Source organism: Mustela lutreola, chromosome 1 (genome assembly GCF_030435805.1).
Source record: "Mustela lutreola isolate mMusLut2 chromosome 1, mMusLut2.pri, whole genome shotgun sequence".
Taxonomy (NCBI): Eukaryota; Metazoa; Chordata; class Mammalia; order Carnivora; family Mustelidae; genus Mustela; species Mustela lutreola.
In genome coordinates, this window is record NC_081290.1 from 230096199 (window position 1) to 230119423 (window position 23225).

Sequence of the window (23225 nt, forward strand, 5' to 3'; positions counted from 1 at the left end):
AAGCATGAATGATGCCTGTGAGAGCCTGTGTGAGGAACTGGGGGCTATTCGGTGCGTGGCCTCTAAGGCCCAGGTCGGGCACAGAGGACAGCTGAAGTCCGTGAGACTCTTGAGCTGGGGCATGACCAGAGGTGGCTCAGTCTTAGAAGACCAATGTTTAAGCTGGCCTGGGACCAGCCAACTGCACTCTGCAGGAAATTGGGGGGGGGGGGGGGCGGGTAGGCGGCGGCGAATGAATTCATATTTGTGAGCAAATGAGGACTGGAGGCAGCAAGAAGAACTCTGAGGAAGTCGAGGCCCAGGGGATGCTAGGCCTGCCAGGCTGGGGTGCTGGCTCTGATGGGACACTCCATAGCCCTCAGCCCCCATGGCTGAAGCCTGGCCCTTCTCTGTTCCCTGGAAGCATGCCAGCCGTTCATGGGTAGCTGTCAGGGTTCCGGTGCTCCAGGAAGACCCACGGCTTGCCCTGCTCCCATCTGGGGTTTCTCCTTTCCTAAGCAAAGCTGAGCCTCATGGGCCTGGAGCCAGGGCTCGTGCTGCTCTCTGTCTGGGCGGGACAGACACAAGTTCTCACCCGTCTGAGAAGCCACCACCTCCCCACTTTCAGGGAGCTATGACCTCCACGGCTCTGTTTATGTGTAAAGTGGGGCAAAGCAAGGCAGCCTGAGCTCTGCATGTGACAGTGAGTGGAGGAAGCTGCTTTCACTGTCACCCAAACTCAGACCCTCTTGCCCAGGGCGAGACGTGGAGTGGGTTCTGGGAGTGGAGCGTCACAGCGCCTCTGGGTTCCAGGGCCTTTCCTGTATGCCTGGGAGGTAGAGCGTGCTTGAAGATGCTGCTGGAGCACTGACGGCTTGTGGGCCTGGTTCTGAGCACTTGGCTCCTATTATCTCATTTAATCCTCTATCGACCCATGGTGTATGTACTCTCACTGTCCTCGCCACACACGCGAATAAACTGAGGCACGGAGAGGTTATGCCTGTGCTGATACAGCTTGGGAGACAAGAAGTCTGGCTCCAGACACTGTACACACAGCCTCTCCATGGTGGTGTCTCTTAGTGGCACAAGATGGAGGTGTCCTAGCCAGTGAATGATCTTTCCCTCCTCTTGTACGTGTTCCTACTGCAGTCATAAATTATAAGGGCATGTATCCTTGCAGACCCTGCAGTTGATCAGGAGATCTGGTCCCAGAAGCAGATTGCGGGGCACAGGGCATGAGTTTAAAGACAGGGGCTCTGATGCCGCGGGAGGGAGCAGTGTGGTGGTGGAGGTGGAATCCAGGAAGACTTCACAGAGGAACTGACATGTGCGCTGACTTGAAAGGTGAATGGGAATGTCAGGCTAGTAAACCAGGGTGAGAGAACCGGTAGAGGAAGGGGATGCAGCTAGGGAGGTAGGTGGAACACCCCCCAGAGGGGCCTCCCTGTTTGGCTAAGCAATGAGGAGCCATCAAGAGGTCATACCAGGGCTAGAGCCATGCCTCTGGGCTAGAAGGGTTAAAAAAGCCTAGAGGAGCCGCTAGGAGCCCACAGGAGTTCCGGGTGGTGGCCAGGCAAGAGACGCCTCGGCTACCAGAGCCCTGCAGCCCCTCAAGGTGGGGGTGGTCTTGGTTCTTTCTCTTCTGCACTGACTTCCTGTCACCCGCTACTGGATTGTTCTGATGACCTCAGCAGTTTCCCGGAGAGCAGGATGTTCCCAGCTGGTTGTGCTTCTGAGATAAGGGGACAGACGAAAGCAGGCGTATACCTGAGGGCCCAGCTGGAAGTGCCTACAGACCTCTCCGGAAGCAGCAGTGTCGGGGCCCCACCCCCATCCCTGCAGGAGACGGGGGGCTACATGGCCCAGGTCCGAGGGGCCGGCACCTGGTACGGGGGGCAGAACCCTGTGCTTCAAGTCCAGAGACCGGGGCACTGGTCTTTATGTCTCTGCTGGCTTGCTGTGTGACTAGGACAAGTCACTTTACTTCTCTGGGCCTCCGTGCGTCAATGGGGAGCATGGAACAGAGGTGGGAAGGAACACTTGCACTGCAGGTGTATGTGGGAAGGAAAGGTGAGGGATGTGACCTCACAGACTGCAGAGGACCACGCCAGTGCAAAGGCTTAGGGCAGACATGGCCTTTGCTCCTGGGGGCCATCACCAGAATGCGCATACTGCTCCTGGAAATGGGCAGAATGGGCAGAAATGCTCCCTGGAAAAGCCTCAACCGAAGGGGCAGAGAAGATTCCTGGGGCAGACCCCTGACTCTGATCCTAGCTCCCTACCATTTTATGGCTTTGGGCGCTGTGGTATTGGGCAGGTTGCTTCCTGCTCTGAGCCTCGGGTCCCCATGAGGACAAAGAGGCTAGTAATCTCTGCCTGGCAAGTGTAGCCATAAAGGGGGAGCCAGGAGGAACATTCTAGGTGGTCAGCCCCTGACCTCATTTGACCCTCTCCTTGCTCTGTCTTCCAGTGGGAGCGCCTCTGGTTCCTGCTTCTCACCTTCACCTTTGGCCTCACACTCACCTGGCTGTACTTCTGGTGGGAGGCCCACAACGACTACGATGAATTCAACTGGTGAGTGGGGACAGGGAGGACAGGGACACAGTGCCAGGGCCTTGGGCTGGAACTGGGGGGCTCTGGTTTGAACCTGTCTCCCAGGCTGGCCCTCAGAGCTCTCTGTGTGGCTTTTGGGGACAGAGTCCTCTGGAAGGCACAAAGGTCTACAGGAGCGGAGACCAGCTGGGGAGAACACGGCTTCCTCCCTTGTGTGCTTTCATGGGAAATAAGAACGGAAGACTAGGGCAGGGCTCAGCTGGGGTCTGGGGCCTCTGGACCTCATTGTAGATAAGAACACCAAGGCCCAGAAAAAGACCAGGGCCTCAGCAGGGGAAATGATCCCAGATCCCAGGCATCTGAAATCCCTGTGCAGGACCTTGGGCTGGGCAGGCAGATGCTATGGTTCCAGGATAGCTCAGTGTCCTTTATGGGCATGAGCCTCAGGTCCAAGGGCAGGGCCTTCTGAGGCTCGTACCTAGATACATAAGGGCACCTGCTTCTTCCTCACCCCTTCCATGGCCTACCTTTGTCAGACAGTGGAAGGCACAAGCAGGGGAGCAGTTTCCCTGGGTTCTAGCGGGGCACTCCCCCATAGATAGGTGTGGAAACCAAGGCCCCAGGTCACGCAGGTACTGGGAGCAGAGATGGGGCTTAGAAGCCAGGCCTCCTTGCTTGCCATCCCCTGCTGTCTTTACCTTCCTGCTGGATATTCAGCTCAAACTCCGTTCATTGTGACCATGAGCACACTCAGCCGAGGCCCTCTTTTATTTTTATTTTATTTATTTATTTTTAAAGATTTTAGTTATTTATTTGACAGAAATCACAAGTAGACAGAGAGGCAGGCAGAGAGAGAGAGGGAAGCAGGCTCCCCGATGAGCAGAGAGCCCGATGCGGGACTCGATCCCAGGACCCTGAGATCATGACCTGAGCCGAAGGCAGCGGCTTAACCCACTGAGCCACCCAGGTGCCCAGCCAAGGCCCTCTTAAGCTCAGTTTCTTCTTCCGTGAGATGGATTAACTACCCCCTCATCAGGTCTTTCTTTTTTTTTTTTTTTTAAAGATTATTTATTTATTTATTTGACAGACAGAGATCTCAAGTAGGCAGAGAGGCAGGCAGAGAGAGAGAGAGAGAGAGGAGGAAGCAGGCTCCCGGCTGAGCAGAGAGCCCGATGCGGGGCTCGATCCCAGGACCCTGGGATCATGACCTGAGCCGAAGGCAGAGGCTTTAACCCACTGAGCCACCCGGGTGTCCCTCATCAGGTCTTTCTGAGGCTGGAACGAGACCATGGCCATGGGAGGGCTCAGAGATCCATGTCACCCTCAGGGCCGCTTCCTGGGAGGCCGGAGCTCCAGCTGGAAGGCGGCCATGAGGTTAGAATGTGGGATTTCTAGGGCTCTGAGCTTCTGATGGTCTGTGGTGCTAGGATTCTGGGCTGATCCTATTAATGAGCCATTAATGGAGTCTGGGGATTGACTCTCCTCTGCACGGCATGAGGCTGTGGCCCTATCATTAATGAGTACAATAAAGGATGTGCTGCTGTCCCCCTGCAGCCTGGCAAGATAAGCCTGGGTCCCAGAGGTGGCCTCTGGCCTTTATTAAATGCCATCAATCAATTATTCATCCTCCCAGGTATCCAGAGCATAGGCCGTGTAGTGCATGGCTGGAAACGTTGCCTGCTGGCCCTCCACGGCAGACCCTGGACAGTTCTGAACTGGAGGGTTGCTGCCTGGGAGATCATTGGGTCCACCCCCGTCATGTATGGATGGGGAAACTGAGGCCCTGAGAGGGCAGCACTCACCCGCAGCTGCAAAGCCAGTTCGTGCCAAAACAGTTTGGGAACTGTCTGAGGGGACTGAAGCTTAGAGAGGTTAAGTAAACTTTCCAGAGTCCCACAGCAAGATGTGGGCAGATCTGGGACAGGGACTTACGTCACACTGTCCACAGAAGTTCCTCACTCTGCCCAGGAAGTAAGTGCCCTGTTACAGAGCAGTTCAAGCAAAGGATGGGTGTAGGGGGAGACTGTAGGGGGAAGGCCTGCCTGGGACTTAGGGAAGGCCTGGAGACCCACAGCTCCCTCACATGCCACTGTGGTTTCTTAGAGTCAGTGCTGGGATCCAGGAGACCCTGGCCTGGCCCTCCAGGTCTTGACGGTATCTGGGGATCATTCACACAGTGAGAGGATGTGAACAAGAAGCAGGTGGTCAGGGTGGGATGTCGAGAGCCGGGGAGCGACCCTGTGGGCTGTTGCTCTCCAGGAGGGCTCCCTGCCAAAAGTAAGAGACAAGTGCCGCCAAAACCTCTTTCAGGAGTCCTTCCCAAGGAGCAGGTCCTGCCCGTCTTTGGGCCTCGGTTTCTCCAGCTGTATGGTGAGAAGAGTACACTCAGTGGTGTAAGCAGTAGGTTTTCCTCTGGAATCTGAAGATGGGGGGGGGGGGGTGGCGGGGAAGGCAGGTGCCCCCAGCGTGTCCTCCTGGTGTCCCCTCCCAGGCCCAAGATGGCAGCAAGCCAGAGACTGACTGGTGCCGGCTCACGTTCTCTGATTACCCTCAGTGAATCGCGCCTTCTCTGAGCCTCAGTGTCCCCAGCTCCAGGGAGGATGCGGGTGGTTCAGTCTTTCTGGAGAGCAACTAAGCAGCACCTACCAGGAGCTTTAAAAAGGAAATTCCATTTGACCCTATAATTCTATTTGTAGGAGCCTATCGTAAGAACATAATAATACAGTGCAAAAAAGGGACGCCTGGGTGGCTCAGTTGGTTAAGCAGCTGCCTTCGGCTCAGGTCATGATCCCAGCGTCCTGGGATCGAGTCCCACATCGGGCTCCTTGCCCTCCGCAGGGAGCCTGCTTCTCCCTCTGACTCTGCCTTCCACTCTGTCTGCCTATGCTCGCTCTCGCTCACTCTCTCTCTGACAAATAAATAAAAATAAAAAAATCTTTAAAAAAAAAAATACAGTGCAAAAAAAAAATTGTGTGTGTGTGTTCATTTATAAGACTGAATCATTGGAAACTGTTTTCATTAGTAGAAAGTTGGCTACATATGGCACATTAATTCAGCAGACCACATGGCTGTTCGAAAGTCACGCTTCCTCGGGGTTTTTACTGACATCAGTAAATTCTTGGGTGAATAATGAGAAGAGAATTGATTGAGTACGTACCACGTGCCTTGCCTCACTTCGTGCTCAGGAAGCCTGGTGAAGGGCACTTTGTTCTCTACATCCTATAGAAGAAGAAACAAAGGCTCCAAGAAGTCAGGGATGATGGTATCTGAGCAATCCTAGGACCTCCAAATTTTAATATTCTCACATTGAAATTGAGATCAGTGTCACAGTCAGTGGCATCTTCACCTTGGGGAAGCCTGTCCCCAAGGAACCCTGCAGAGTCCTGCAGTGAGAGGCAGAGGGGGGATTGGAACCCTCGCACCTCCCTCCAAAACCCAAGCTGAGCATATGTGCTAGGCATGACAGGGTCCTGGCTTTGCTGTTTTACAAATATATAAAATCAGGGGAAACCCATGGAAGAGAAGTCTACAGAGTCTTGGTGATGGTTCCTTCTGGGCAGTAGAATGATGGTGAATTGTTGTTTTCTTCTTTATGCCTCTGGGCCTGCCTGGGTGTTCACTGGCCTGACCGGTGAGCACAGAAACTGTGATGGTGTCACGGAGCGGTCCCAGCCTGGTCGCTGACCCTGGCCATGAGAGTGGATGGCCCGCTGGACCTCCGGGAACCTCCTAGCTCCCTGGTGCAAGTCTGACCCCTCCCCCTCCCGGCAGGTACCTCTACAACCGCATGGGCTACTGGAGCGACTGGTCGGTGCCCATCCTCGTGACCACCGCTGCCGCCTTCACCTACATCGCGGGCCTCCTGGTACGTGCAGCTGCCCAGAAGGCAGGCAGGCCTGCTCCCAGGGGGAGGGTGAGCCACCCTGGTCTAAGGGGGGAGCTGGATTTTCCCAGGGCCTTGTAGTCTCCTGCACCGCTGGGGCTCGGTCTCAAGGTGGGAGGTCATCTGGCTTTTGCCCCATCCTGGAATGTTTCCCTCCTGACCCAGTGAGAGCCATCTTGCTGCTAGGGCCCACTGCAGACTGTCTCTTCCAGAAGCTTCTGCTTTGGTTCCTGCTCCCAATTGTCTACTCCCTCAGACTCAGGTCAGTCCCCAGGCTGAACTAGAAGCTCTCAGGGGACTAGGCTCAAGTCTGCTTCAGAATCCTGGGGCCTTGAACTTCCAAAACATTCACTGGGGACCCCAAAGGCAGCAGGGCCCAGTGAACTCTCAAGGGAGAAATTGTAGAGGAGGAAGAGCCTAGAGACCTAGAATAATCTGGGAGGTGGCCAGGCTTGGGCTAAGCTGGGCACTCCCAAGCCTACAGGGAGGGTCGGTAGATGGTTCCGAGCCAGGCTGAGTGGCAGCAGGCGGCAGGGTGTCTGGGAACTCATAGAAACCTTTGGGTCACACATGGGCCCTGACTGTCCCCCTCGGGGCCCCCTCTTCAGGTCCTGGCACTATGTCACATCGCTGTGGGGCAGCAGATGAACCTCCATTGGCTGCACAAGGTAAGGGCTGCCTCTGTTGGGGGGCCGGGGGAAGGGAGACCTGGCTAACGGCTGCCGCAGAAGAGGAAGAGCTTGGACGCGCCATCCTTGCTCCTCGGACTTGATACTTGTTCTAGTGGCTACTAGAGTTCCCACAGGCTGGACTCTGTTAACTCACTTCACCCTCCCAGTAGCCCTATGATATAGGTAATGTTATCATCCCATCTTGCAGTTGGGAAAACTGAGGTACAGCGAGGTTAAGAAACTTGCCCAGGGTCTCCTACTTAAAATCCTAGCCCAGTAGCTGTGGACTGGCCAGCACAGGTCACATCCCTCTCATTCTTCACTGAGCCCCCAGTGTAAAACTCGGCCTGGTGATGGGACTCCCCCCTCAGAGCCCTTCCCACCACTCCCCTTGCTCCCTGGGTGATCCCACTGCCCCAACTAGCACTAAGGCCCTGCAGGACGTGGGCCCTGCTCACACCTCCCAGCTGCTGTGTGGGACAGTCACCTCAGCTTGTGCTGCATGAGACAGCCCAGGCCTTCCCAGCACGACAGCCTCTTCTCTACTTACCTTTCTGCTCTTGCCTCCCTTTCTCTTTCCTTCCTTGGTTTGCCTCCCCCATGTACAGGCTGCTTAAGATCCCCCAGCATTGGCAGGCCCCCCTGCCACAGTCCTGAGCATCTGTGCTGTCCACTTTTGCCTGCCTTCCCCACCCCAACCCTCCCCAGTCTGGGAGCCCCCTGCAGGCCAGACAGAATTTGCCATTCTCTGTGGCCTCCAAGCCCCACTGAGGCCTGGGCCCATACATACATTCCAAGCCTCAGCCCTCAGGCCGTTCATTGCATGCCTGGTGCTGAAGGTATGTGGCTGAGGTCTGCCCTTCCTGGGACCTCAGTGGGCATGGGGTGTGGTAAAAGCCGAGCAAGAGAGCCTCTCCTTCCCCAGAGCACATGGGCCTTAGAGGGAGGCTGGACACGTCTTTTTTCCCAGAGCCTGGTTCAGAGTGAGCATGCCATTTAAGACGGGGCAGAAATGTACAGAGGTAACCATGAGTCCATGAGAGGGGTGCAGAGTGACCAGGGGAGGGGCTCACTTCCTGCTAGAAGGGGGACACGGAACAAGAACAAGAGGACAGAGCCAGAAGCTGGACTGGGCGGAGGGGAAGGTGCCAGTGGCCATCCAGGGGGACTCCAAGGTCAGGCGCTGGGGAGTCAGACCTGGCAACTGAACTCTGAGAGGCCTGAAGACTGGCCGGCAGCCCTTCCTGCTTCCTCCCACCTGTCACTCTCTCCTAAGGTCTCCTCTGGGCTTCTGAAGTCCCCTCATGGGGCACTTTCTTCTTCCGGCTGGGCAGCTGACACTTGAAAGAACTGCTCCAACTGGCACGCCAGGGGTGGGGGGGCGGCATCCACTGGGGTCACCTCCTCTAGCTCAAGACTGCTTCTCAGCAGGCCAGGTCACACCTGCTTGATCCTGGTGGAGGCCCGGAGCCAGCCCTGGGGAGCAGATCAGTACAGGGAGTCGTCCCCTGGGGCTGGAAGGATCAGATCCTTCTTGAGCACAACGGCCAGCTCCTGGGATGCCAGTCCTGCCTTCCTCTCCCCTCAGTCCCCTCCCATGAGGTCTCAGCGTGAGCAAGGTCTTTCTAGGCAGAACTGATCCACAGCTGAACCTGACGCACCAGGAGGGAGGGGTCCCTGGGGGGCTGGGAGTATTCAAGCAGGGGTCAGAAATTCTCCTGTTCTGCTTCAAAGATTCTGTCACTTGATTCTAAAATTCTAAAGAATCCTTTCCTTTTTTGTTTTAACCAATGTTTGACCACCTAATACACTGACATGGTTCAAAATTAAAAAGGAGCTAGTAAGTGTGCAATGCAGATCTCCCTATCTCCCCAGAGATACTTTAAATGTGCAAATATACATGTGTATTTCCTGTTCTCCTCCTTTCCCCTAAGCAGTCTGCTCCCTCTCTCCTGCACCTTGGCCAAACCAGAGCTCCTTGCCCTTCGGGCACCGAGAGTGGTGCCATCAGTGTCCAGCCCTCGCGCCTGCCCACCAGCTCCTCCCTGGTTTCCCACACCCTCCTTTCCTCACCCGCATGGTGTGGCAGTGAGCTGGGCAGAGAGTTCTTGCGACGGAGCCTCGTTGCCCTGTGCCACAGATCCACGCCCCACAGTCGGGGCTTAGAAAACACCCTCGCCATAAAGCGTTCACCAATTTCTTTCTTGGCTTTGGCCAACCCGACGGGTGAAGATGCCGCTCATTTGAACATGCATTTGGAGTCACTTCCCTTTCCTTTTCCATGAACTGGCTCTTCCTCTCTTTTGTCCTTTTAGCGATGGGATTTGCTTTTTGCTTTTTGCTTTTTGATTTGTAGGACTGCTTTATAGGTCCAGAAAATTAGCCCTTTGGCTGATGAACTGCAAATAATTCTTCCTGATTCATCTTTTCACTGGGCTTGTATTATTGCCATAAGAACTTTTTTATTCTTCAGTGTGTGAATATATCATCTGTTTGATGTCTCCCGGGTTTTGTGTCAGAGTTAGAAAAGTCTTTCCAGAAAAAAATGTCTCTGCTGGTATCAGTTGGTAACTGTAGGTTTCTACCTTTTTTTTTTTTTTTTTAACATTTACCTATTTTATCTTTCTGGAAGTTATTTAGGGATATAGTATGATCTTTGTTCCTTTTTAGATGGCTTCCCAGGTCCTCTCTGTTCAGTAATCCATTCCTTCCTTCTAATTGGAGATGACACTTTTATATTAGACTAATTATTTAAATGTATTTAGATCTGGGGGCGCCTGCGTGGCTCAGTCAGTAAAGCATCTGACTCTTGATCTCAACTCAGGTCTTGATCTCAGGGTCATGAGTTCAGGGCCTGCGCTGGGTCCCACACTGGGCATAGAGCCTACTTAAAAAAAGAAAAAGAAAAGAAAAGAAAGAAAGAAAGAAGGAAGGATGGAAGGAAAGGAAGGAAGAAAGAAAGAAAAGAAAAGATCTTTCTGAGCTTTTTATTTACTTCCACTTCTCTCTCTGGTCTCATGCCAATATCGTCTTGCTTTACCTCTGACAGTTTGATGTTTTAATCATTAGCTTTATTTTGAGCCTCTCTGGTTCCCCAGGCCGTGAGTAGGGCTGGCTGCAGAGCAGAGGGCCCAGGATGGTGCAGAGAGGGAGCCATTTGGGGCAGGCAGGGTACCGCAAGCAGATCTGGGTGTCCACTTGGGGACCTTCCCCTTTCCTCCCCAGTCCTCCCAAGGCTTCTGTTTCCCAGAAATAGGAGCCAAGTCCAGGGGCCCAGAAGGTAAGAAGGTCGAAGTGTGCTTGGGGCTTTCCAGTAAACAGGAGGTCCTTTCCCTGAGATGCCCCATTTCCACCCCACCCTCCACTCCAGAATTGGCTCTGAGGCCACTGCTGCGAGGGGCTTTGACCACAGCTCCCACCTTCCCAGGCTGTTCCCCGTCCCGACACTGCCATGCCCCCATCTGTGGCCTTGTCTGACTCCTCTACCACAGTGGCAGCAGCCCCCAGTCTAGGGGCTGCCTGGAGGAGGTGTCTGCCAGTGACTCAAGCTGTTAGCCCAGAAAAGAGGGTGGGGCACCATGCAGCCACACCGCCAATTACCAAGGGAGCTGGGCCCAGCCTCCCCCACACCTCCTGACCAACCAGGCCGGGGTCCCCAATTCTTCCTGGTGTCCGGCCCCCTCCCTGTCCAGCTGCTGTTCAGGAAGGCACACTTGCGCTAGGTGCTACTCCTCACGGTAGCCATGGCCTTGTGTCCTCGGCGCTCATTCTGTGTGTCTGACACTTTCCACACAGTATGTCGGTTACTCTCGGTAATAATCTTGCTCATTTGGTATAATGCCCGCTTTTTCAAATGCTACCACTAACACTTAGCAAGCAATTACTCTCTGGGCGCTGACCACTGTGCTTACTGGCACGCTACCTGCTTTCTGTCCCTTGTCCCCATACCCCTTTCAGGTGGACACTCTCTCTTCCCATTGCACAGCTCAGAAGATGTGCTTCGAGAGGCTAGCCTCTCCCCGTAGGGCTGCAGAGTTGGGGTCTGACTGAAGGATGGGACGTGCAGAGCCCCAAACCCCAGCCTGCCATGAGGACCACAGAGCCCAGCATCTAGCTGCCCCTGGGAAGCCGCCCTATGACCCCTCTGCAAGCCTGGCTTCCAGCCCTTTGCTGCATGGACAGGCTGCCTGTGTCCCTGTCCCTTCCTCTGTCCTCTCAAACCACAGTCCTACTTGTGCAGAAGACCAAAGACCGCTTTCACAGGAGCCGAGCGGGCCATCCCTGGGCCTTCTGCATGAACTCTATCCTTTGCAGTCAGATGTGAGGAACAATGGTCATGTTGGGCGTCAGTGCTATTATTGTAGCTTCAGGAGACAGAGGGGTGGGGGGGACCCCACAGACACTGAACGCCGCAGTAACGCCTCTAAGCATAATGGTTGCCACGACAGCAATGGCAAGACTCGGAGAGAATAACAATTTTAATTGTGCTAGGATTATGGGAAATCAGCATTACTGCAAGCCTTTCCACTAGCAGTTAAATGTAGTAAGACTGTCAGAAGCAACCCTCCAGAGACCTTTGCGGTGTGCAGGCCTGGCCTGGAGGGGGCAGCGGGGCGGGGGGCAGAGAGCCTGTGTGTGGAGGAGGGATTCTCAGGGATGGCGAGCACACCCCTGGCCTCCCTCCACAGCAGTGTGACACTCCAGAAAGAGCACAACCTCTGGGACAGGCAGGATGGGGTCTGCTTCTGGATCTGCCCCCTCAGAACTACACACATGCCAGCTCTTCTGCTGAGCGGTTTCCCTGCGCATAAAATCAGGGTGATCATGACCTCACCTGGGACATTAGAAGAATAAACACAAGGAAAGCAGGACATCCCTTCCCTGGCCCCGGGCACACAGGCCCTCTGACTACCTGTGCCTCCCCTCTTCCCATGTCCCCCAGGCCAGTACGTTACAGCCATAAAGACCCCCACCCACCTCAGCCTCATCACTGCTGCTTATGGGAATGTTCATCTCCGGGCTGATGGGCTATAGTGCCAAACCTCCAAAGGAAAACTTAATCCCAGGAGAAATGAATCTTCCCTGCCTGGCAGGGGACAGAGATGGATCCACCGCTGTCTGTGCCCTCACCATCCGGGCTTGTTCAGTTGGTGGAGGGCTCTCAGAAGGCTGCTGCCTTGAGGAAGGTGCTACAGGAAGGGGGACAGTGGGGAGACAGCAGCTGTAGGGCAGGGTGGGGCCTTGACTGGCGCATTATGGAGCAGGGGGTTGGGGGATTTGGGGAAGAGGTGTGACTTGAGCTTTAAGGTGCCAGGCTTGGCAGTGAGGCAAAGGTGGCTGTGCGGGGGGTGGGGTAGTTAGATACTGGGCTGCGCTTAGTTTTGGGGAGCATCTGGCTTTGCATGAGATGTTCCATACTCATCTGTCCCCGGAGCTCTCTGTCCTGTGGAGGTCCTGTGTTGTCTTCCCTTGGAGTCACACTTCTTGCTTCCTCCAGGAGGCAGCTCAGAGGGCAGCACCCCCACCCAAGCCAAAGCTCAGAGGTGGGGGCTAAGAGCAAGCCTTGGCAGTGGGGCCGGTGGGGCTGCACCCCGACTCACTCCAGCTTGCTCCAACCTCCGGGGCTCTCAGCTCCTGCTGGGGACCCAGCTCTTCCACCTCTGGCCGCATGGCCTGGACAAGTCACCCTTCACCCCAAGAGCTGCTGGCTGGGCTAGGAGAGTGACCGGCTGAGTCCAGATGTCCCCACTGGCCGAATATCTTCCCTCATCACACCCTCAGTGGGGCTGAACACTGGGCTGCGCCTCTGCCTCCCCCCAGCTTCCTCTCACCTTCTCTTCTCTCCAGCCTCCCTCCTGTTCGCTTGAGGTCCGCTAGCCTCCTCCTGCCTCTGTCCCTCACTGTCGCTTCTGGCTGGCCGGCTCTGGCTCTCTTACAGTCATGCCTCTTCTCCACTTCCCCGCCTCCCTGCTTTGTGGGTCTCTCTTGCACTCTCCATTCCTCCCTGTGTCTGTGTCTCTCAGCCTCTCCCACCGCCTCTGCTCCCCTCTCAGACACACTTGGGGACACTCTGGCTGTCTAGGCACACCTGTTCTGATCCTCTTGTCTGGTGACTCTTCCCCTTCCAGATAGGGCTGGTGGTCATCCTGGTGTCCACAGTGGTAGCCATGTCAGCCGTGGCCCAGCTGTGGGAGGACGAATGGGAGGTGCTGCTCATCTCCCTGCAGGTGAGTGGGGGGGGGGGGGTGCTGGGCAGCCGCTTCCTCAGAACCTTCCAAACAAGGCCTTTTCATGGCTTTTTTTTTTTTTTTTCATGCCTTTTCATGGCTCTCTCCAAAGGCCCAGAGGGAGTAGGGAGCTGTCTGGGTCACAGAGTAAGTCAGAGCAGGAAGGAGGCTACAGCTTGGGGTTTCTGCACCCTGAGTGTCCTCCACTGAAAAATGGAGACAGAGTTGCCTGCCCCATGGATAGAGACAGGCTATCAGGATTCTGGTGACCAGAGGAAATGGACATGGCTGCGAGCCAATGGTCCCTCTTGCCCCTTCCCATACACAAGGGCACAGCACCATTCCTGCACATCGGGGCCCTGGCCGCCATCACTGCACTCTCCTGGATTGTGGCAGGACAGTTCGCCCGGGCAGAACGGACCTGTAAGTATGACTACCTGCCCTCACCTAGGTGGCCTGGGGACAAGGTGTCGCTCTCGGCGTGGGGGGGTTCTGGTTCAGAGTGGCCTGCACATTCCACCGAAGGCTGCAGCCCCAGTAGGCCCTTTAGGACTCCTCATCTGCATGCCTGTCTATGTGGGAGTTAGAAGTCAAGCTCACCTTCCCAATGGCAGCTGCCCATGGTGCAGGGTCCCCAGAGAGTGTCTGGGTCCTGACAGGTGGAGGGAAGAAAGGTCCAGCATTCCCCACAGTTCGTGGGTGGGCCTCCTGGGAGCCACACGGCTCACCAGACAGCCTCACTCACAGCCTGTGTCTGCAGCCTCCCAGATGGCCATTCTCTGTACCTTCTTCGCCATTGTGTTTGCCTTGTACCTGGCACCTCTCACCATCTCCTCTCCCTGCATCATGGAGAAAAAGGACCTGGGCCCCAAGCCTGCCCTCATCGGCCACCGCGGCGCCCCCATGGTGAGTGCCACCTGAGGGTCCTAACAGAGTTGGGGGGAGGAGCTGCCATTCTGGGGGAGACAGGCCAAGACTAGCTCCTTGTAAGGAGGACCTTGTAGGGAAAAGGACAGAATAAGCATAGTGTAGCAACCGTAGTAATCCCTTCCAGAGGGTATGTGGGAGAACTGGTGGAAAAGCTAGGGAGCTTAGATGGGACTGAATCCTGAAGCATCCTGAAGGCATCTTGCTAAAAATATTTAACTTTTATCCTGAGGGCCCTGGGGAGACACGGGAAGGCTTCAGGCCAGGGACAGACCGGGCCAGGTTGTGGGTTGGGAAGGCCCAGGAGAGAGTGCCGGGTGTGGGGAGAACAGCAGGACCCTGGGTTACAAGAGCCAAAAGGAACACCTTCCAGGCTGTGGGGGCCGGAGGGGATGGGTGCAGCTCAGAGCCCATTGTTAATCGGAATGTAGCTGAACAGGGTTGAAATAGAGAGAGGAAGAAGTCAAAGTCCGAGCCCTGTGACCCCACAGCAGACCTTCCACTTGAGAGGACGGGTTCAGAGGCATGCTCCCTTGGTCTTTTGGCAGCTGTGGGAGCCTGGATCAATCCCTATCTGCTCTGTGCCCATTTCCTCATCTTGTATCCTGGGCTAATGGAAAGTGTCTGGGCCATGTGAAGTAGGACTTAGCACACGTGAAGGGCCCGGCTATGATCCTGGTGCACAGACAGTAAGAGGGAGACATTCCTGCTTTCTGGGGCAGGCCCTCTCCCTTCTCTGGACCAGGGGTTCCTTCAAGGACACCCTGAACTTGTGGTTCTTAACAGAAGCAGTACCACTTCCCACCCCCAGGGAGCGCTCAAGGACTTCGTGAGAGCTTTTTCTTGGTTTTTGCAGTGATTCAGAGTTCCATGATGTTACTGAATTTCAGGGTAGTCAAGGTGGCCTCACAAAGTAACTTTTAAAAAGGAGGTGTTGAGTCCAGTGGGGCTGTGAATCACCCTTAGGTTCTTCCTCACTACCTGTGGTGAGTGTTACTGTGCCCATTTTCTAGGTAAGATTCAGACACCTGTGCCCAAACTGGACCCTGGAGTCCTCCCAACATATATCCCTTGCTGGTCCCAATACCTGGAGGAAACTAGCTAGAAAGGCCATGGCTGTGGAGTCAGAGGGATCTGGGGTTGGGGTCCAGTTTTGCCCCATGTTGCCTGTGTGTCTCACCAGTCCCCTCTGAGATTTATGCTACAAAGGATCATGAGCAGAGCTTAGAAGCACAGCCCCCTCAGGTGGGTGGAGCCCAAGATTACAGGCCCTCCTCCATTCAGGACCCAGATCACCCAAGCTCATGCCCTGAAGGGGTGGTGCTCAGCCAAAGGGAAGGAGCCGGTGGCCCCAGCATGGATTATTTTTTTTAATGGGAAAATTTTCTATTATTTATAGAAGTTGCAAGAATGGTATAAGGAATCCTAGAAAGAAGAATAGTATAATGACTCCAAGACCACATTCAACACTTATCAGTTCTCTTGCCACTCTCGTTTCCTCTATCTCCCTTTTTTCTTTTCCACAATATTTTATTTTTAAGATTTTTAAAAAGATTTATTTATTTTAGAGAACACAAGTAGGAGGAACAGAGGGAGAGGGAGAGACAATCCCAAGCAGACGCCACCCTGAGCACTGACCAGATGCAGGGCTCGATCCCACGACCCCAAGATCACCACTTGGGCTGAAACCAAGAATTGGATACTCAACTGACTGCACCACCCAGGCACCCCTATTTTAAGATTTTTTAAAAAGTATATTTATTTAAGCAATCTCTATACCCAATGCTGGTTTTGAACTCATGACCCTGAGCTGCATGCTCAGGACACCCGGGTGGCTCAGTCAGTTGAGCATCGGATTCTTGGTTTTGGGTCAGGTCATGATCTCATGGGTTGTGGGATCAAGCCCCAGGTCAGGCTATGCTCTTCCCTCGGCATGGAGTCTGCTTGGGATTCTCTCCCTCCACCTCTCCCTCTGCTCCTCCCACCCCACACCCCGTGTTCTCGCTCTGTCTCTCAGAAATAAATAAATAAAATCTTTTTAAAAAGAAAGCTTCATGCTCCACAGACTGAGCCAGCCAGGCACCCCTCTGCTGTAATATTTTAAAGCAAATCTCAGCTATCCAGACATCATATTGTTTTGCCTATACATACTTCAGGATGGATCTCTAATCCATAAGGACTTTTTTTGTTGTTGTTTTAATATAATGACAACTACAATGCTGCTGTTACATCCAACCAAATTAATAGTAATTCTTTAATATTATCTTATACTGCACCCATGTCTAGCTTTCCTTTGTTGACTCAAAAGCTCCTTTTTACAGCGGAGTTGTTAACAATCAGGATGCAAACGGGGACCACATGGCGCATCTGGCTGACACATCTCCCAGCATCTTCTAGTATATGGTGATCCCCCTCCCTTTTTTCCATATGCTGTTTATATGTCAAAGAAGTCATTTCTCCTGTAGAATTTCCCACGTTGTGCCTCTGGCTGATCACGTCCCCAAGGCGGCTGCAGAATGGCTGGCACACGTGTCTGACACGGCCCCATGTGTCACTGTGCCTGCATGTGTGTTGGGGTCTATACCTGAGTGTGTCACTGCTTCTGGACCCATGCATCTGGGTGTGAGAAGCCTGAGTGCACACTGCTGTCTCTGAGAGGGCATCTGTGTGCCCTTGGGTGTATGGACCCGTTTGTGACAGCCACCCCCACATATACATTCCTGACAGCAGAATTCCAGCTGGGCTTAGGTCTGAGGCATGTAGGGATGAAGATTCACCCTGAAATCACACACAGGTGTGCTCCTTGGAGCCCTTTTGGGGTCCCCAGGCTGGCCAGGGAGGGCTAAGTTTCCACAGCTCTTTCTCCAGGGGCCAACCCCTACCCCAGGAGACCTGAGTTTACAAAGCCTCTGCCCTTCCCCCTCACTGCCTCTGCTCCCTGGGAGTATTTATTGCCCCTGCTGTGCTCCTTTGTGTCTCCCCATCTACCTTCTGCAGCTGCAGCCCACAGGGGAGCACTGGCACCCCTCAGGGGGAGGCCTGGCTGCAGGGCATTTAGAGGCAGGAGGGGCAGGAACTCCACCAAGTCCATGCCTGTCTCTGATGTCTCTGAGGCCCTGTGCCACCTCTGCCTCCGAGTGGGGCCTCACACAGCCCACCTGAATGGGAGAAGGGAGCCCTGTCCTCCAGAGCTGCTCTGCCCCAAGGAAAGAGGAAGAAAGGAGCTCAGTTATAGAGACTGCTGCTGTCTCTCTTCTCTCCTATGAGCTCAATAACATTAGCCTGTTTTACAGATCCATCCTGAAGTATGTATAGGCAAAACAATATGATGTCTGGATAGCTGAGATTTGCTTTAAAATATTACAGCAGAGAAGCCAAGGTGCAGAGGTGAGGTGAGAGGGAAGTGGAATCATTCCTTCTCAGCCCCACAGCCCTTGCTGTACCAGGCTACCTCCCAGAGGAAGGGGATGTGTTACGTGTGGGAGCAGCACGGCCAGAGGGAGAGAAGAAGGGCACAAGTGTGTCTTGGTGGGAATGAGATCGGCCCATCCCTTACTGCCAGACCTCCCTTCCCCTTCCAGCCTAGCCTGTACTGCTCTGGCTCCTAGTCCAATCCTTGGTATGGTCGTGACCCCCAGTGGTGACACAGGGTATGACAGGGCCTTCAGACCGAACAGACTAGGGAGGGACACTTGGAACTCTGACTCCCAATTTGAAGGACAAGTGAATTCAGAGAACACTGAATATCACCCCCAAGGGGAAAACAGGGAAACTGAGGTCCATAGGAGAAAAAGATGCACCAATGGTCACAAAGCTATGGCAGGGCCAGGGCTAGAACCAGAATCTTCTGATTTATATGCTATAGGATTAATAGTAGTCCCTTATCAAGCACTTACTGCATATCAGGCAACATGTTGGGGGCTTATAATCCATGGAGCCATCTAGGAGATGGTCTTGTCATGTCTGTACAGATGCAAAAACTGGGCGCCCCATGGAAACTGCCATCCTGAGTACCCCCTCCTCTCCCTCTAGGATCTCCACCCAGACCCCGGGGGTAACCAGGAGGAAACATGGCTTGCAGCTCCAGTCCAAGACTGCCACAAGGCAGAGAGCTGTATAAGAGCCTTCACACCCCCACATTTATGTACATCAACACTAACCAGCTCTGCCTCCTCCCTCACCAACAAAACCTGTAAGGCAGGCACAATTTAACAGATGAGGAAATGGAGCCTCAGAGAAGCTGCATGGGTGCCCAGGGTCCCACAGCTACTGCCTGGATGAGCGGGAACTAGAAGCAGGCTTACTCCAGCCTCCTGACACACAAGCTTCTGTGTCAGCGGGGGAGATGTGTATCAGCTAAAATTTTGGCTCTCCTCTCCTGCCCAGCTGGCCCCAGAGCACACGCTGATGTCCTTCCGGAAGGCCCTGGAGCAGAAGCTGTATGGGTTACAGGCTGATGTCACCATCAGGTAGGTGTGGCTGTTGGGAGGACCACAGTCCCCCATCATCCCTGCTGCATCCACATTTGGGACTCTGCTGAACCTCAGGTCCCAGAGCTTCAGAGATGGGAGGGCAGAGGCTTGGATAAGCCACTGAGGGCCCACACCTTGTTTGTGCCAAATGCCAGGATACAAAATAGGGAGACAGATGGGTGCTCATGGTTCAAGCAGAGGTAGGGGAGTGGGATCTAGAGTCCTGCCACAGATGCAGTCAAAGGAGAGGCCAGCTGTATGTGGCTCAGCAAGACGCTGCTCAAACACAGGTAAGGGAGATAAGCACACGCAGAACGAGATAGTCACTGTGATGTTCAAAGACCACATAAAATGACTTCTGTGTTCTCAACATAGAGATTGCAAAAGCACCTATTAGTACAAAGATTGAGAATTCATAGCCATCTCACAACAGAGGAGCTCTGAGAATGGGAAAGTGGGGACTACCACCTACAGTTTACACAGGTGGTGGAGTGAGTGAGGGCACCACGCGTGTGAGGCTCTGAGTGCAGACACCACAGAACTGTGTGTTCATCACCTTCCAGCAGGTGGTGGTAAGATGCCCTGAGGAAGGGGGCCATGCATACCTCTTCTAAGAAACCACATGGGCTAGGGACGCCTGGGTGGCTCAGTTGGTTGGACGACTGCCTTCGGCTCAGGTCATGATCCTGGAGTCCCAGGATCAAGTCCCACATCGGGCTCCCAGCTCCATGGGGAGTCTGCTTCTCTCTCTGACCTTCTTCTCACTCATGCTCTCTCTCACTGTCTCTCTCTCAAGTAAATAAATAAAATCTTTAAAAAAAAAAAAGAAAGAAACCACATGGGCTACTGGCAGCCCCAGTGGGGTAGAGGAGGAGGGCGGTAGAGGGGAATGTGTCCAGAGGGCCTGCATTTGTCCTGTCCTATTATGGCATCACATGGATTGGGTTCTCATCAAGTTCTACCACTTCCCGCGCTAGTGGGCTTAAGCTAGATAATTGCCTTTCCCATTGTCAAATGAGGTAGCACCTTTCTGCTATCCCACTCTAACCCTCACAAAAAGCCAGAGGGACTCACCCCATCCACCTTGTGCACAGAGGGAGCCTGAGGCCCAGAAAGAAGCAAAGCCCGCTTGGGTCCCATGGGGGCTGGTGTACGTGGGTGGGAAGGAGTGTGGGGGGGTTGGGGACGGATCACTGGCAGGCAGGTGAGGGACCTGGGTGGACAGTGACGTGGGGGTCCCACCTTCCCGCAGCCTGGACGGCGTGCCCTTCCTCATGCACGACAACACCCTACGTCGAACCACCAACGTGGAGCAGGAGTTCCCAGAGCTCGCCCGCAGACCCGCCTCCATGCTCAACTGGACCATCCTGCAGAGGCTCAATGCTGGCCAGTGGTTCCTGAAGGTGTGGCTCTACCTGTCCCAGCCCTAGGCATGGACCACACAGGCAGGACCCCACGGAATGAGGGGGCCAGGGGTGGCCAGCAGCTCAGAGGACCGCTAGTACCCTAGCAGCAGGGACTTGCAGCCAGGCCAGTTAGAGGCCTGCTTGAGCTCCCGCCGCTGGAGCCCGAGTGCCATGTGGCGTGGTCGTCACTGCTTGTTCTGGTTCTATCTTCCCCGTCAGAAAAAGTTGACAGCAATGATGAGAGTTAACAGGTAAAAACTGTGACTTTGTGAAACTCCAGAGGGAGACTGATTCCTATGAAATGCTACTAAAGGAGAATGTGCAGGCGTCTGGGAGAAGTCCCAAGCAAATGACTTCCAGAAAACCGGGGTGGCGTGGGTAAGCTAGGGTTGGGGTCTTCTAGACACCCCCCACAGGGCCCCAGCCAGAAGGTCACCTGACCCTGTGCCCCAGCAGCCCCTCAGTGTTGGGGGTGCTGGTGATGTAGCCGTGTGTACCCCTGTCTCTGCCAGACGGACCCCTTCTGGACGGCCAGCTCCCTCTCGCCCTCCGACCACAGGGAGGCACAGAACCAGTCCATCTGCAGCTTGGCAGAGCTCCTGGAGCTGGCCAAGGGCAACGCCACCCTGCTGCTCAACCTGCGAGAACCACCTCGTGAACACCCCTACCGCAGCAGCTTCCTCAATGCCACGCTGGACGCCCTGCTGCACTCTGGCTTCCCCCAGCACCAGGTGAGGCCCCCGCCTCCACACCGCCCGCCCAGACCTCCACTTCCACCAGGGCAAAAAGGGGGAGCACACCCCTTGCCCTCCTGACAGGTTAGCCGAGGGTCCAGAGGGAAAAAAGGAAGGCCTTCAGAGTGGACAGTGGGCAGGAGCAGGCTCTCTGGAACACTGCTATTTCCGCATCCTTGCGGACTCACACTCGGAGATCAGAGAAATCAGAAACCACTTCGTGGCAGCACAAGGGACTGGTGGCAAGCTGCAGAGTGACGTGGGTTATCAGTCTTGGGACAGGGGTCCGGAGGGGAGAGCAGTTTCACAGGCTCGGCTGGACCACGTTGTCCCCTGTAGATGCTTATTACATGTAAGCCTCACCGTGGGCCGCATCCCATCGCCTTGAACCCTCCCAGGAGCTTTAGGAGGGGTAGACGCTGTAACCCCAGGTGAGGCTGCCTGCTCCCGCCTGCAGGTCATGTGGCTGCCCAACTGGCAGAGGCCCTTCGTGCGGAAGGTGGCTCCTGGTTTCCAGCAGACTTCAGGCTCCAAGGAGGCAGCCGCCAGCCTGCGGAGAGGCCACATCCAGAGGCTGAACCTGCGCTACACTCAGGTGTCCCGCCAGGAGCTCAGGTACCCACCCCAGCTCATGCGGTGGGGGTGGGGGTCGGATGCTCTGGGGCTCGTGGTTCAGAGAGTAGAGCTCGAGAGTATCAGGTCTAGGTGTTGTCTGAGCTTGGTCCTCTGGGGATGGAGACTCCTTTCTCGGGGACAGCTATGAGGACAGTGGGTTCATAAAGGGGTCCCACGCTGGGCCCAGAAGCCCCCCTCAGAGGGCTGACCGCCTCTGTCTGCCTGCCCCACAGGGACTATGCGTCCTGGAACCTGAGTGTGAACCTCTACACGGTCAACGCGCCCTGGCTCTTCTCCCTGCTGTGGTGCGCGGGGGTCCCCTCCGTCACGTCCGACAACTCCCACACCCTGTCCCAGGTGCCTTCCCCGCTCTGGATCATGGTGAGTTGGGGAATGGGGGGGGGGGGGGCAGCGGGTCCCTGGGGGTGTGTCGAGAGAACCTGGGGCATGAGGTGGGGGCCGGCTCCACGCGTGGGGCTCTCTGGTGAGATCTCAAGTGGGGAGCAGCATGGGAGGAGGATTTTCATGACCTCTGCGGTCTGCACTGAGGCGCTAGCGGGTGGGGAGAACCTGGGCCCAGCCCATGGGGAGAACAACATCATTCAACGGCCCTAGAGAAGTAAACTACTACTTGGGGCTTGGGTTTTGGGGATTGATTATGTTGTGTTTTAAAGGAAGGGAAGGCCTTAGAAAAAGAGTAACAACAGAACAAGGATAGGGGACATTATATGCTATTCTGAGAGTACAGCAAATAAAACCAATTTTTACCTGGCTGAGCGAAGCTCTCCTGACAGCCTGAGCTCCAGTCGCTCGGGGCACCCCTGACCTCCCCGCTGTGCTCCACTGCCACCTCCCTGAGGACGTGATAGCCAGTCCAAGGGTCTCGTTATGGCTGAGACAGTGTCAGGCTCACTGAACCAAATCTAGGTTATGGACGATGTGTCCATCCACCTGCCCACTGTCCTTACAAACCTCCAAGGGCTCTGCTCAGGACAAGGTGAAGTGACTTACTAACAGCAGCAGCAGCAATGAGGACACTCGCATTTTCAGGTCACAGGAGCTGACCAACAGCAAGGACTCCAGGCGTCCCTCCTCCAGTTTACCTGAGCTCAAGGGCCCGGGAGGCCTGGCCGCACTGGAGGCTTTGCCCTCCCTGGCCCCCGGAGGGGGAGCCCCTGCACTCCACACCCTACGGTGACACCCGTACTCTTACACCCGCACAGATGCCCTACGCCTCTCCACACATGCGCCTGCATTTACACCTCCACATTCAGCTGTCTACCTTCCATTTACTCCCCTTCCACTCAGAGCCCCATTAAACACACAAATTCTCAAAGCTTATTAACACATGCCCCCTTCACCCTGACCACTGTGTCTCTTATGCTACACACACAGGCCCACAGTGCTCAGAGCCCACACCTACAAAATACTATCTCAAGGCCCCAAGCCCCAAAGTCCCCTCTAGATCCTCCGTAGCCCTTCCCTAATGGTGACGTGGGGTCGTCCTCCCCACGGAACCTCAGTCTGGAGGTCTGGTATGAACCAGCCAGAACTGAAAACTGGCCATGGGTCATCTGTCCACAGCCCCCTGATGAGTACTGTCTCATGTGGGTGACCGCGGACCTGATCTCCTTCACGCTCATCATCGGCATCTTCGTGCTCCAGAAGTGAGTGGGCTCTGACCCCCTTGCGTGCCCCACAGACCCAGCCCCTGCCCCAGCCAGGTAACCCTCCTCCTGAGCCCGTGGCCAGGAGAAG

At 55.0% G+C, this 23225-nt stretch overlaps 1 protein-coding gene across 7 annotated transcripts in view; it reads left to right on the forward strand.

Moving 5' to 3' along the window:
* Positions 1–23225, forward strand: part of GDPD5 (glycerophosphodiester phosphodiesterase domain containing 5) — an 83092-nt gene that overhangs the window by 53309 nt on the left and 6558 nt on the right. For all 7 annotated transcript variants that reach the window (XM_059188747.1, XM_059188734.1, XM_059188764.1 and 4 more), the window contains 12 exons: positions 2450–2553; positions 6304–6397; positions 7024–7083; positions 13215–13313; positions 13643–13736; positions 14074–14219; positions 18627–18709; positions 19965–20115; positions 20631–20849; positions 21310–21467; positions 21701–21848; positions 23052–23134. In XM_059188747.1, the coding sequence (XP_059044730.1) occupies positions 2450–2553; positions 6304–6397; positions 7024–7083; positions 13215–13313; positions 13643–13736; positions 14074–14219; positions 18627–18709; positions 19965–20115; positions 20631–20849; positions 21310–21467; positions 21701–21848; positions 23052–23134 (1439 nt within the window). The remainder of the gene's footprint in view (positions 1–2449; positions 2554–6303; positions 6398–7023; positions 7084–13214; positions 13314–13642; positions 13737–14073; positions 14220–18626; positions 18710–19964; positions 20116–20630; positions 20850–21309; positions 21468–21700; positions 21849–23051; positions 23135–23225) is intronic.